The sequence below is a fragment of the Corvus brachyrhynchos genome, unplaced genomic scaffold (assembly GCF_000691975.1).
Source record: "Corvus brachyrhynchos isolate BGI_N302 unplaced genomic scaffold, ASM69197v1 scaffold223, whole genome shotgun sequence".
Classification (NCBI taxonomy): Eukaryota; Metazoa; Chordata; class Aves; order Passeriformes; family Corvidae; genus Corvus; species Corvus brachyrhynchos.
The window spans coordinates 4,293,171-4,308,779 of record NW_008237174.1 but is presented as its reverse complement, the minus strand read 5'-3'; the positions used below and the strand labels follow the sequence as shown (position 1 = coordinate 4,308,779).

Genomic DNA, 15,609 nt, shown 5'->3' with positions numbered 1-15,609 from the left:
TTCCTGCTGCACATAGATGAATCTATCTTATCTCCGGAGAGCCCAGACTGAGGCCTTGACAGCAGCTAACAGAGGCACTGCAGCAATTATACATTTAAAAAATAATGCAATTTCTTCCTTTTGTTTAGAAAGGAGTGGGTAGAAATTAATATGCTACAGAAATACAAATGCACAAGGGCAATATGAGCATAAACATTACCCTTCATGCCATTCAATACTAGAAACAAGACATTTTTTAACTGTGGGGGTCAGAGTACAAAACCATGAATGAAGACTTTAAAAAAGGATACCAGGTTTCAATTACAAAGTACATTGTTAGACAGAATAGAATTCAGTGTTACCATCTTTCACACCTGTGCAATGATCTCTGAGAGGTTTTAGAAGCTGAAACAATGGACCTCAGGGCTTTAGTCTGCTGAGCAGGCTGACCCCAAGGGAAGCACTGACACACCAGCATCATTGTGAGCAGTCTCTGTGAAGGTGCCACATACCTGAGTTGTGAACTGCACTTACACTCCCCTCAGGGTGCTGAACAGATTGGAGTAATTGGGGTTGGACTATCATGTGATTTACATGGTCCATGAAGTTGGAGTTGGAACTGTGTAGGATATTAACCTGGGAGAAGAGAAAAATAAGAGACCAGATACTAAAAAGTGTTTTATATTCCAAGCCCACTGGCTCCATATATTACATTGGACTATGAAGCTCATCAGCAGATAGGAACACTATTACATAGATCCTAAAGGCCAAATTAACTTCTTTTTTTATGCCAGTGGAAAACACACAGCTTAATATATTTCTAACTTCTAGCATGAAAAATGCATTCTAACCTTTCTGGCTGTTGACTCTGAAGTGTCACAGAACAGGACTCTTTTGATTTACCTGTTTAGTGACTTTTTCTTCTCGCTATATGAATCAGCTTTTAGGTGTTATCTAAGCATTATGAAATAACTGTTAATTTTATTAACAATTACTAAGCTGTTAGTAGTTTTTATAAACAATTATTAATTTTGACCATATTGCTAAGTAGGTCCTGCAATTTCCTGTAGTTGTTACCTGGGCTCTAGGCCTCGGTGCTAGGTCAGAAAACACAACTCCAAGCTGAATTCATTGCTCACCTCCAGGTTGAATTCATTGCTGGTGTAACGCCCATTGAGCTCCGAGCACTTGACCCTGAACTTCCTGTCGGAGGTGGCCGAGGTGGCCCAGTTGCGGTAGCGGAGCTGCCGCAGCACCTGCTCATAGCTGAACATGCTGTCCACACCTGCAGGGTGGGAGGGCAGGGACAGCTCAGGGACAGGCAAGGGAATGCTGCTCTGAGCAATACAGAACAAATCAACTGCTCACAGAAAACATGGAACTTGGCAGAATAGTCTGCAAATGACAGGGCATCAAATATTCCCTGATACTCGATCATGGGAGAACAGCTTTCGGAACTGAATGTAGCTCCCTAATGGAGAGGGATGAATACAACAACAAAGGTACAGAATAAATTACTTAGCGATCAGAAAAAAGATGGCCAATGTACCAGCATTGTACAGGAACACTGAGGAATCCCCTCACTCCCACATTCCACTGTGATGGTCCACAAGAACCCCACATTTAAAGAAAGCAGGGATACCATTTTCCTTACTTGGGGAGTAGCAGGAGGGATGCTGAGAATCCAAAGGGCAAACCAAGGCACATCCAAAGATCAAGAAGCAATTGTGTTTTTTAAGATACAGTCACTCTTGGGATATTTATGTGTAGTAAATCACAGATTTCTGTCTAATTTCTAACATATTAGAGCTTTCATTCCAATATATAACCAGTGTGACAAAATAAGGGAAAATAAATTTCATGAACTTACCATAGATTGAATATCCTGCAGTGGAATTTGTGGCATCTAGATGTTTTCCTTGCAGCTCCCCATGATCAAGTTCTAAACACTCTTGTTCAGGGTCTAGTTCTGCACCAATGACCAAAACATCACAGAAATCCAAGTTGTGGAGCATTTCCTCTACTACCACTTGCTTATTGGCTGTGAACCCATGGCATAGATCATGAAAAAAAAGAAGGAAATTAAGATAAATGATCACAAACCAGCTCAGTCATTTTATGTGCTTTGCATCAGGGCTTTCAATTTTTGCCAAGATGGCTGAACTGTTTTTGCTGATATTAAATCCAGCACACTTGAAGCAAATCAAGAGAAGTATCCTGTGTGTTCTGGTGCTGTGATGATGAAGGCCTACAAACACCCAGTGGGATAGATAGAAAATATATTGCTCTGTAATAAAAGGCATCCAAGAACACTACTGGAAGTAGAAAACTGAAATTTGATCTAGGAAATAAATTCATGTAAAAATTCCGTGTTTCAATGCTGTATCAATACCAGGTTCCTCAAGGAAAATCAAACTGGAAAAATACACAACCAACATATCTATGCTTGGATGATTCTCTCAGTTACTCTATGCCCCATAAACAATTTGCATTACAAAGACCTGGCCATCTATCCAAGAGCAGGGCATTATCATAAATAGCAAGATCCTATGCTGTATGACTCAAAGAAATTAAGTTATAAACTGACTGTCCTTCAATATGTACAAGTAAAAAAATAATTCTATCACTGGAAAAAGAGTAGCATATCAAATTAATATTTAAACTCTCTGATCAACTTAGCAGAGTGTGTGTGGCAGAACTGCTTAAGCAGCTCCCTGAGGGCACAGACACAGCAAGCCTGGAACTTCCTGCCCATTTTGTGAATTTGATGTTAGAGGGTGTATTGGGAAGGAGGGCACAGACAGGAAAGCCTTATGCCCTAGATTCCCAACTCCTGGTGCAGTGAATTTGGGTACCTAAACGATAGGTACAGCTGTAACATATCCAAAAATATAGACCAAGTCAAATTTGTAGGCCTCAGGGAATCCACGCCCCTAAACTTGCATATTATTACCCATTTTCTCTCTTCTACACCTAGTTGCTGCTCATTCTAGTCCAACAAACAGTGTTTAGAATGATTCCTTAAATTATGAGATATTTCATCTGCCTTGCACACAAACATCCAAAAAGAATATTCCTTTATAGACAATGATTTTAAATTTGATTTATACTTTGGAACATTCATCCAGTGTTGAGTAATAATAATACACACATTGCTCAGCATTAAAATAAACTGTCATCATTGAAGAGAAATATTTTAAAATGATTATGCATACATTTTATAGGTGGGAAACTGAGGCACAAGATTACTTTCTCAAGTACCACTCACACGCTAGTATCAGAGCTGGAAACATAAGAGCAGACTAAAACTTCAACTTTTGTTCAATTACTGCTTTTCACTTTATCAGCACAATTAACAAAATTCTGTTACAAGTAGAGACATTCTCATGCAAATACCCTATGTAACAGAATATGAAAGGACGAGTAGGAAGGAATTATTCTGAATTATACTAAATGGGCACTACATGGAAAATCTGCTTTTTTTGAAGCACATTCTGACCCATTCAGCACATTTTTCAATGTGTTGAATTGAATTTCTTCAGTGCAGCATTACTGTGGCCTAATTAATCTGGGTGAAGTGACTTCCTTTGCATTACTTGTTTGCACCATCCTTTAAAAAACATGAGAAGACATTAAAAATAAGTAATAATATTTAAAAAGAAAGACACAAACCTCTGTCATGTTCTCTTAAGTCCACTGGATGCTCCATTTTAGTGACTGTGCTGACAATCCTGATGTCAGGTAACAAAATAACACCTCTTTCACTTTCAAACTGTGCAGCTGGTCTAGCAAAGTGGTCCATGCCAGTTATTGTAATCTTGGGCTCATTGGCCTGAAACACCATTACATAGGCATCTATATCTGGGATACTAATGCAGACATCTTCACCAAAACATCTGAAAAAACACATTAGTCATTAATTAATGCATGTAACACATTGCACATCAGAGGTGTGTGGCACTGGCACTGCCCCAAACCCAGCTCACGGCTCTCAGATCAGTCTAGTTCATCCTTGGACACCGACACACATAGGGACATATTCCTGTACCACTGTGTACGCAGGCAAGCTCTGTCCCTCTCATCCCTTTCCACCTTCACAGCTGCTCACACTGAGGGACAAAGTCAGTCTTTCCTAAGGTCACTATCAGAATAATATTTTAATGTTTAAGTGACATTTAACAGAGCAGTAAATGGTTAAAAAAGTTAACTAGGTAACAACTAACTTTAGTAAACCTAACATTAAATTCAGAAAGTGACAGCTAATGAATACAACATGGTTATCTTGTCATGTGTGATTAAAAGGGCCTAATTAGCCATTTAAATTGGTCCCATCATAAACTCTTTTTGGCACCCTCCAGTATTTGCAGGGGTCAAAAGGTGCCTGTACTTCCACTTTCATCTGAATCAGCACTGTGCTATGGAAGTGAATCTCCTGACAAACTCTCCCTCATTTCATCTTGGCACAGGACCTGGGCCAGCCCTGGAGTGTGCAAACTGGACTGCATCCAGTGAGACTGCTCTCCAAACAGGGAGGTCAGCCCACAGCACTGCCCTGAGCCTGGCACTTCAGAAGAACTGTGCCCACAGCAGGTGAGAGTCGGCAGAACCGGTGTTTGTCTTCCCTCTAAAGCCCTGCTTTCCCTGCTCTGTACGGAGCCGTGCCCCAGGGGAGCCCAGCAGAGGCTGTGGCCAGCTGTAAACGTCATCATTGTGCAGCTTCTGTCACTGCTGCTGCACGGAAGGGGAAGGACACAGACTCCTGCTTAACACCCTCCACCAGTGCTTCGGTGACAGCACAGATGTGTGAGGGGACAGACACACAGAGGCTATTTCAAGCACACCTACAACTAGTGTTCTTGCAGATATGTCCTCTGTTAGATGGAACACGCCTGCATTAAAAAGTCACGGCTCTGGCTATCCTCAAAAGGAACTATAAATGTTTAAAATTAAAAGTAAATAAGATTCAGTCCAGACAGTATGCCCCAAACTATAAAGGGAATGCAAGTACATTACATTAACAAGAAAGGTTTCTTAAGAAGATAATATCAAAAGAAAACCACCATGTAAATTGGCATAAAAGTAAATTAAATTAATCCTTTAGGTTCAATAACAAAGCAGTATGATTTATCAATTTAATTTAGCCAAAATTATTCTTTTTACATGGCCAAAGAAAAAAGCAATTCATTAAAAATGTTACTAATCTGTTCAATTCAGCTGAAGTATAACTTACTGGACTTTAGATGAGACTTTGAGATGTCGTATGCCTGCAGTAGGAAACTGTCTGGAATTGATGTATGAGACCTTTCGCAGGGCTTGATTTATATTCTCAATGTCATCTCCTTCCATGACAAGGACTGACTGGGAAGGGTTGAAGTGATACTAGGAGAAATGCAAATAATTAGTATTTAAGGGACCAGATACAGAGTACAAAATAATGTATTTTTTAAGGAATGTTGCACAGACATAAGTTAAAAATTTAAGGATTTAAGAAAAAAAAAAAATCTTAGTAGCTTATCACTGGCTGAATCCACATGTTGTTCTCTAAAACATGTACTTGTACCAGTCACCTAAATAACTACTGTTGTAATTAATTTTGTTGTAAATTAATCCCAATTTGCTGTTCTTTGCCTAGCCTTATCAACCTTGCTGATACTATTTCTGCAGCAATTTCCAATGCTATTTATTTTTGAACTCTGTAGAGTTCAAAACCTTAACTTACCACCATGATTATTATTCCTATGTAATCTTTTTAGGTTAAACACATTCCTCATATAAAAGCATTGCCTTGAGCCAGCCTAGCATGCAGAAGCATATTTTGGCTGCTTTCTGCGTGGTTTTATCTTGGGCTACCTTTCTGAGATATATTTCAACATGAACGAACAAAACAATTACAACATTTGCCTCCTACATCTTCATTAACGTCAGACACACTAAAGGGGGCTCTCCATCCTGTCTCATGATCAATAAGGGTGTCATGATTTAAGATGGAGTTGCTCCTTGCACAAAGCTGCTCACTTGGGCCAGCAAACCCTGCAAAGTCAATGCCTGCTCTTGTAGCCCCGAGCCTTCTCTAATCCATTGCACTGAACACAAATCAGTCTTGCTGACCAAGAAACTTTGTCAGTGTTGTGACATAACCAATGACTGATTTTTACCTTCATCATAATTAATCCTAATTCCATGTTTTGTCTGTTAATTGGTTCAGTAAACCATCTGCATTGCAGAGGAAACCAGCATAACCCCCATGATGTTGTACTCTACTGTTGTCAGCACAGAAGGCAAATGCACCTCTCTCTCCCATGTAGTCCCTCCCCAAAGCTGGGCATTGATTATGTGAAGATGTTCTGTCTACATTTCCTTGCAGCCAGAAAGGTTAAAAGCAAAACACATCAAACAGACTGTGAAGAACAGGAGGAAGCGCAGGGTTCTCTGTCAAACACAACATGGAGGACTGGGTTTAAAGCTTGTGCAGGAGGGTCATAACAACACTGAAGGGTATTTTTTAACAAAGAGAAGGAATAACACGAGTCCCAGCCTGCATACACTTCTTTTTTCTGTCTTTAAGCTAGCAGCAGTAGAGAATAAAATTAGCAAAAGGAGACTGTAGCTAGCCAGTTAATAGCTCAGCTGCCAAAACAGCTGGAATTCTGCCAAAGGGACCGGAGAAAGCCCCAGTCTGAGCCATTTTTGTCTTTCTCATTAAAAAAAGCTAAAAATAGCAACAGTTTAGACAGTGTCTCAGAGAGCTGTTACAGATAGTTGAAAATTAGGCTGCAGCCCAAAAATGTCCAACACTATCGTGTCAGAAACTGCTCTTTCTTAGGTGGTTAAAGGGTGAAATCTCCATGGTCCAAAGTGCCCAGAAACACCTTCCAGCATCAGTTTGCCAACACTGAATCTGCAAAGCACCACGAACACAGTCCCACAGAACCCATTGTCTGTGCAGCTGTCACACGTGCCTGTCTGGGATCAGGTGTGCTTGTTTCTGACACCACAACACCCTTCTCTCTCATTTTCTGTTCAAGGTCAGGCAACTGTTCTGCTTTCAGCTGAGCTTCCTTCCGTCAGCCCCTTAAAGAAGCACTTCCACAATCTCTCTCTGGCTGCTCCTTTCATTTTTGCCTCCTGCTGTTGCACTCACTGCTGGCCTGCTGAGGCAGTAAAAGCAACATCAGTAACTTAAAAAAACCCACTATGCCTCATCTGTATTTCAGAAAATGAAGATGTTTTCAAGGTTTGAAAAAGCATAAAAAGGCAGAAAACAATCCCTTGTCTTCCGTTTTCCCTCTGCACTGCTAGTACAGTAAGGAAGCCAGTCATGCACGCTGGAGCAGCAGTGGGTGGTAGAACAGGGATTTTCCCAAGCCCATGAAACTGGGGTGACTCAAGTATTGTCAGGTTTCAGAGGGTAACAACAGGGGAGGAATTACTATGCTTTTAAGCACCACAGACTAAGTGTACAGTGCTTTAATTCATGGAAAGTCCCAGCAAAGAATTTACTATTAGGCATACACACATGGGTTCCAGAAATCCCTACCTGCTCCTTGTATGCACTGCCTTTTAAGAACAGCTTTTATCTATCTAACATATCACCCCTGTGACATGTTGCTGTGAGAAGCAGCAATGTGAGATACTTAATGATGTCATCGGTACAATAATAAAAGAATTCTTTGGGGTCTTTCCTCATATGTAAAAGTTAGAGCTAGCAAAATTCCTCCTTATCTTTACACTTTCAATTTTCATTTTTACCTTTGCTTTCAGAAAATGTGTCAGTTATACTACACCACTGCAACCCATCATCACCTGGACAGACATTTGGGCACATTTCAGGTCAGCCTGTACAATGGAAAGGTTTAGCTAATAAAATGTAGTCCATGGCATTCCCCCTGGATGTTCCAGGTGGAATGTTACAGCACCATCCTCCTGGCCCCTGAAAACCCCACACTAAAACACCCCTGTGCAGTTTCTCAGGACGCATTGTCTGCACCCAAAGGAACTTCCTGGGTTGGAATTGAAGCTCAGCTCCTTTTGAAGTAGTATTTGTGTGCTAGGAAACAGCTTCATAGTGCATTTACATTAAGCAAGAGAATACTGTCACCAAATAATGGTGTCAGTAAAGGAAAACTGACAGTACAACTCACTGGAATAGCCAAGATCCTACATATGTATCCAAAGAATAGAACTTGTCTGAATGGATGCGAAACAATCTGGCTACCAGGTCAACTGAAACAGGATTTCCCTGTCTGTTGTTCACCAACTTTAGAAAAAGCTCTACATTACCAGTAATCATATACATAATGAAGATGGATAATGACTTATATTCAAATCTAAAAATTTAATTTCTTGACTTTAGGGTTTTCATTGTTCAATTTTCATGTACCATAAAGTTTTCCTCTTTGAACACACTGAATTTTAGAATGCTATTGCATTAGGACTTTTGTGTTCCACTGCTTTAAAACTACTTGAGATCAAAATTCAATAAATCTTTGCAATCACATCTATTTCTGTAGAAGTAACAAGCATGAAAACACAGCCTGGCAATTCTAAAATATCAGCAGTGCCTTACTTTCTGATCATCTAGCTCTGCAATAATAGAAACATTTTTCTTTGCAGTGTCACAGCTCTTCTACTGTTCTGTTTTTTCTTTGCATGATTTTATGGGAAATTACATTGCTTCTGGGAGTACATTTGTACTGTGTGTACTCTACCTTAGGCTCTCCACTTCATAAATCAGATCTAAATTTTTATCAAAGATGATGTCAGTTCATCCCTCACCTTTATTCCTTGGCCAAGACTCTCAAGAGAATTAATATCGAGACCTTCCTTGCAGGCCTGCAAACAGGAAATCACTTTCTGACTCTCAATTTTCCCTGGCCGGATTGTCAGACTGGCCAGGCTGCCATGGAAATACTGAGCAAATCTGGGCTTGGTGACTTCACCTCCTACAAGAAAGAGAATGCAAAATGGTTATTGGTACCAACACAAAAACCACACATCTAATATATCACTTTAGGTTTTAACACATTTAAAGAGTTTCTATCCGTCTTAGCCAAGTGTATTTGAGATCCCGTTTATTGTGGTGCAGTGGAATGTCTTTGTGGGTTGTTGGGTGGGACCTGGTAGCAGGCTGTCTTTAAGATTCTTGTTTTTCCAGGATTGTATTCAGGTGTTCATAAAGCTGTGATAGCAAACCCAGTGCTAACATGGCTTCCCAAATGTATAAAAGGAAGCATGTGATTTTTAAAAATGACCTTAAATACCCAAACGCCAATTTAAGAAATGTTTAAGTCCAATATTTATTTATAGGGAAACTGTATTTGCAAGTGTTCCACAACAAGATCAGCTACCTCTGCCTTTCTACTCCAAAGAACGCAGTACCAGATGAGCTGAGTCGTGGCTCTGTGTACATGAACTGCCACACTCCCTGTGAAGAGCTGCGTCTGAGCTATGCTGTGAACTCCCGCAGTGAACAGGGACCCGTGCACAGCACTACCCTGAAAGGCTGGGAGTGCTGTCCCTCACCCAAAGTGGATCACTTGGTGCCAGGTCTGGTCCTGTCACTCTGTGTTGCACCAGGCCCTCTAGACATGCTCAGTTTGGTTTCACTCCAGGCAGCTCCCAAGGAAGACTGATCTTTAGGAACTGTCAATACAACGTGATTACAGACTGCCTGCTCCAGTGATCATGGCATCTCAATTACTCTTGGGACAGTTAGTGATTTACTCATCCTCCTTTAGGAGAATTTTTAGAGCTTGTCTTTCCTGCAAGTGTTATCTCTTGCAGTGCATGTGAATTACTGCCTACCTCGAGCCTGGGAGGACTAAAGGAGCCACACAGCAATGAGCCATGCAGACTAATTGGATTAGCAGTTGATAAGCTGTTGATAAGATGTTGTAATTGGTAGATAACTCATCTCTACGGTGTTTGTAGCTTTAGTGTCAAACAACTTGTTTTTGCCAGGCAAGATAGCTCAAGCTTGAACTTTAACTTGAAGATCTGTGTGTGGATCAGAGCTGGATAGGGATGAGGTGGCAAATTTTTTTTAGGCTGCTTTTGTTACCTAGAAGCCTGAAAAAGCTTACTTCCAGTCTCTGCAGGATGAGCATTATCAAGAAGACTCGAGCTATTTTATACAGTGAAGAAAATACACACTGGTGTACTGACAGGAAAGAGGTGTCCAAGCAGGCTGTTTCATCAGAGAAGTAGGTAGGTTTTGTTCTTTTTATCTTAACATTACAGCATAAACTGCCTCTCTTTTTTTTACCCCAAAGCAAGGTTCCCAAGGGGAGTTTATTCTTCTCCACTCTCATTCATTTGTCCATTACACAGAAAATTTCCTCTAGGCAGAAGTTTGTTGAGATTTCATAGAAACTTTCACATACACAACAGCTAAAGTTCAGCCTTTCTGATACTTACCAAGACAATTATTTGGTAATTATTTGGTAAATCGATAGTGCATTATGGGGACGTTGGCTTTTCAGCCAAAATGCTGTTATATTTATCTGCTTACACTGTCTTTCAAAGTACATATTGCCACTAATAGAGCAGTAATGTATCTGGACAGAAAAAGGTAAGTCAAATTAAAAAAAAAAAAAAAGCAAACATCTCCTTAAAAAGGAGGCAAAGAGAGAATACCAATTAAGAGCTTACAGAAGAAGAAGGAATCACATTTTGTTTGAAGCTTCACATTCTCATATCACTACAGAATTGTGAAGACAGCAAGTTCCAGGGCTAAAATACCAACACTAATCCTGGAGCTTTGAAAGTTAGAAACCTATAGTGAGTCTGCCAGTAGGTCTTAGTAGTTCCAAGGAGATGCAAAATAAGAAGCAGGCTCAGATCAGTGATGTATTTACATGTGAAATAAAATGTATTAAAATGTAATATAAGACCAGACAAGAAGCCAGAACGAAGAACTCAGTGCTGTGGCTTTGCCTGACAGAAACAAGCAGGATAAACCAAAGCATGCATGAACAGACACGGGTTGTTCTTGCACTTTGGACTAGTTCTTCTCTGGTATTCTTCACAAAGCACTTACAATTTCTAAGTCATTAGCAGTGATACAGTAATTGCCCATAAATCATTAAATATGCAGGATATTCACTGTGCCCAAGCCACACTTTTAAAAAATGCTGGTGCACAAGGAGGTATTGCCATCTTGGAGATGTATAATTTAAAGTCTTCCATCCTGTCACCAACAAAAAAGCATGGAAGAGAATATGAGTGTTTCCAGGAATAAGCTTTTAAGATACTCTGAAAATACAGGCACTACAAAAGCTTTGAGCATTTAAAGATCAAGGCTTACACACCCTGTTCACAGGTATAAAGATGGGGTTTGTGCAGGTGCATAGATCGAGACTGGACTGTCAAGGAGGTGATGTAATCTTTGTTTGGGAGAGGCTATCAACTGTTATGTACGCAAAAAACCCCAAGTATTTCAAGAAAATGTGAGTGAAAAATAGCTGGGAGTAGCCAGTGTCACACTGTGTGAGTAGAGAAAAGCTGCAGAACCATGGCCATGGTGATGCCAGGGCGATCCAGGCTGGGACAATGCACGTGAACAACTGAGAGCAGAGCCTGCAGGGCACTGAGGGATGAGGCTGTCTGTCCCCAGCCTCAAGACAAGAACAGCTGTACTTAATCTATTCTTGATAATATTTCCTGAGCTTCCTAAACTCTTCTGAAGACAGAGGCTCCCCAAGTACTCCACTCCATCAACCACTGACCCTTGAGGTGGACATTTATTCCCAACAGGGAATGTGAGCTGTCAAAATACAGTTGTATGGTTTTTCTTTGCCAGGCTACACGAGGACTTCTCTTTACATCTTCCACCTAACACTGTATGCTATGAACATCCCTGTTGCTCTTCCTGGAACTTATCTTGCTGAAGAACTAACCCTAATGTAGTGTTCTTGTCATGTATGTGTAAAACAGGATGTGCCTGTTCATTCAGGGCAGTGAGAACACCAGCTTTTAATCACATGAAAAACAAGAACACCTACAGAGAAAATACCATCTTATACCAGATTGCTAAATAAGCTTTCCATAAGCACCTTTTACCAATGTTAAAGACAAAATTATATACCTGCCAGTTCTGAACTTGAAGGTGAACAGAAGTCATTATATCTGACTCTTCTTACAGCTGCTTGTAACTGCAGCATGCTGACATTTTGATATTCTTCTGTCTCAGCATTTTAGAATCTTCTCAGCTCAGTGGGGTATGTTAGCTGCTGATGCTCCCATCACCAGTAATTATTAGATTGCAAATGGACAAAATCAAATGCAATAAAACTGGAAAGCAAAACCCAAAACTCTCACTAAAATTAAAGGAATGGCCTAAAGCCAGTTTCCTACAATCCTGCTTTCTAGCTTGGTTAAAATGTTTTATTCATACTTGTTTCTGCTGTATTAGTGTGTTTGAAAGCTGTCTTTCCTTCTGCTTCTGCAATCTGATGTTCTTTGAGTGTTTGACTTCAGCTTCTCAGTGGGTGGAAATTTAGCCCAGGATGGCCAATCTCCAAATCCTAGTCACTCTAAAATTCTGAGCTCCCAAGACTAGATGAGTATAAATATATTTAATCCAGCATGAACGTGATAATTCTGTTGCATGTTTAAGCACAATGGATAACTGTACCTAATACTGATAGTAACATTTTACAGAATATTATCCAAATTCTTCTAAATACTGATTTTTCAAATAGAGATTCTTTGACCCTGAGCATGATTCATTTCATGTTCCTCACGTAGCTAATAGGCAGCTCAGTCAGTGGCTTTGCTGGGCAGGAGGATGCTCAGTTCCACTGCCTGGATTTGACTCAGCACTGATGTTACAACCTGCTAAGAAACAACTGAGAAAAGACACGAGCTGCTCCCAACAGCCCTTACTGCTTTAAGGGACTTTGAGCTCTTGGTTCTGACACCAAACTGAGCCTAAGCAACAACATTTTTGGGATATGAAGAAGACCTAAATAGACTACACAGAGAACAAAGTGGAGCTCCAGTGACAATGGTCTTGAGGTAATCCAAGTATACTAAAACTTGTAATGGTTCTGTATCACAGCATCTCCAGTTTCTCCCCAGAGCTCAGCACATCCAGTTAACCTAGACTGCCTCAACAAGGTTCACAGGATTTCTCTGCTGTCAGGGTCTTTTTGCACTTTCCTATGAGTGAACTACTGCTGAGATAGAGCTCATCTCCATGAAGATGCTGGTAAATTCTGAGAGAATGAGAAAACCTATTCCTCAACTGTGTTGTATCTTGTGTTTCACTCAGCACTATGTTTATTGATTGCTATGGATTAATATGCTGTGAGTGCTAATTCTCGGGGGACAGTTAAGTACTTACGGCTGATGAATGAGAGGCCAAGAGAGGAAAACAGAACCTTTTCCCTGCTGTCAGGGAATTAAGTTAATATCTACTACACTATGGTTTAGTCACCAGCTATTATTACTACAATTTCTTCCATGAAAAATTTTTGAAGCTACTGATTTTTTTCTCTTCCTTAAATGTAAATGTTGTGGTCACCGTCACAGTTGTGAAGGAATACAGGCCACAGGGTTGTTCAGGTCTTCCTGATAAAACTGTGCATTGCTTTTCACACCTGACCCAGCACACACCAATGCTCCCAAAGTCTGGCAGATACAGGAGGATGGATGGTGGCTTTCAGCATTAATTCAAACCTTGTAAAGGGAAGATCGTGTCAACAGACTGTGGAGGCATCCAGAGGAGCCATGACATTCATAATTATTCACTATAATGCTGTTCACTCCTTAGTCATTGTCAAAGTAGCATTCATCACATCTTTCACTTGCTAAAATAATAACTGTTTTCTGGAATGAGATTCTTCTGTGCTGGTTCTGATCTCTTTTGCTGCTGGAATTATCTAGATAACTAGAACTATCAGGGCATGCTGAAGGGTAGTGTCCCATGATATTAGCTGCAGCCTAGAGGCACCTCCTGCACTGGGGCCAGGGTATTCCTCTCCCACAAAAACCCTACAAGCCTCTGACCCCTTGTGAGTTAGTTCCCTCCTGTGCCATTCACAGCTGGTGCCTGAGCTCACAGCGAGCCCACCAGGGAGCACAGCCAGGGAAGGACTCACCCAGCAGGACATGCAGGAGGCTGCACCCACAGACCCCTCAGTGGGGAGCAATCAGGCTGCCAATGAAAGCAAGACTTTCCAATATCAGTGCTTGGCATAGACCTAAAGAGTCACAAGGGACAGTTACAGCTACTGCCTGAAATTTCAAACATACCAGATCAAATGGAGAAGAGAAACCTACTTAATTTTAGCTGAGTATGTTGCAGATGTGTGTCTGTCTTGGGGGCAGCTCAGTGGGGATGATACATGTGGAGGAAAACAAATGTTTTGTTATAAACAGCTGAAGACTGCCAGATGAACAACAATTTAAGGGGGTTAAGAGCTGTTACCTGGCAATCACCTCTGATTGCAGCCATGAAGAGGTTCCACTAGATACAACATGTTATATCTGTTAGATATAACATTGGAGAGTCTCAGGGTTTGGACTTCATGGGGTTAAAATGCATTCATTAAAGAAGCAGAGCCTGTTTCCATGACACTTTTCTTTTGCTTTTAGTTTTGCATTGAGTTGATAAAAGTGTGACAGAATTTGATTAGCATTGAATTTTACAGTTGTTGGTTTGACTACACAGATGTAAAGTGCTGTTTGCATTCCTTACCAATCTCCAAAGAACAATCAGGCACGTCAAAACAAGTGACTTTACTGAGCTCACAGATTTTGCAGACTTTTTGCCCTATCCTAATAATGAGCAAGCAATTATCGAGGCAGTCAAAGCACAATGAGGTTTTCATGGGAAATGGTGAAATCAAGAGAATTTCCAACTGAGACGCGATTCTTTTAAGATATCCTAGACTCTGGTTATACTAAGCCAGATAATTAGGTAAAAATTGATTATTCAGGGTCCCAACATAATGATTGAATGAATCTGGGAGGAGACACAAGCCATTCTGGCTCTGAAGTCCTCAGGTCCAAGCCTCCAAATTTATCCCATCATTTTATTATGGCAGTTTAGGGAGCTGGGCTTAATTTCCTGACAAGTAGATTGGCTGTTAAAAAGGATGAAACTTAACACAGATTTCAGGAGTAGCCCCAATTAGTGACTTGACATTTTATACTCCCAGAGCTTCTCAGCACAGAAAAGTTTTAGTGGGGTTTTTTATATCATTCAGATAAAAATTAATCAGAAACTGGTCATCAAACATGGCCCATGTTAAGCCTGCCCCTGCTCTGGGTAGATATCATAACCCAACAACCTCACACAGACAGCTTTAGGCTTTCAAGCTTTATCTGAAATATGACAAATTCAGAGAACACTATGGGCTCCCTGCTCTTACGTGTCCAAATGCCAACGATCTCTGTGCAATGCATCCTTAAACCAAACATGGGTATAACTTAACACTATTGAAGGTAAGGTTCTCAGGATAATAAAAACACTCTACAATTTTTCACAATTAAGCCATTACATAAATGTTGCTTAAAAACCCCCTATATCCCTATTCTCCAAAAAATATTTTTGTGCTGGTGCACAGTGGTCCCTGCAGAAATTCGATTAAAAATGGGATATATATCTAGGCTGAATGGGTGACA

General features: G+C 40.5%; 1 protein-coding gene across 1 annotated transcript in view; it reads right to left on the bottom strand.

Moving 5' to 3' along the window:
• Positions 1-15,609, bottom strand: part of CLSTN2 (calsyntenin 2) — a 415,955-nt gene that overhangs the window by 12,768 nt on the left and 387,578 nt on the right. Inside the window, exons 10-15 of the mRNA XM_017728846.1 lie at positions 8,755-8,921; positions 5,210-5,358; positions 3,652-3,875; positions 1,850-2,020; positions 1,119-1,264; positions 492-615 (exon numbers count right to left, since the gene is read on the bottom strand). Of these exons, the coding sequence (XP_017584335.1) occupies positions 492-615; positions 1,119-1,264; positions 1,850-2,020; positions 3,652-3,875; positions 5,210-5,358; positions 8,755-8,921 (981 nt within the window). The remainder of the gene's footprint in view (positions 1-491; positions 616-1,118; positions 1,265-1,849; positions 2,021-3,651; positions 3,876-5,209; positions 5,359-8,754; positions 8,922-15,609) is intronic.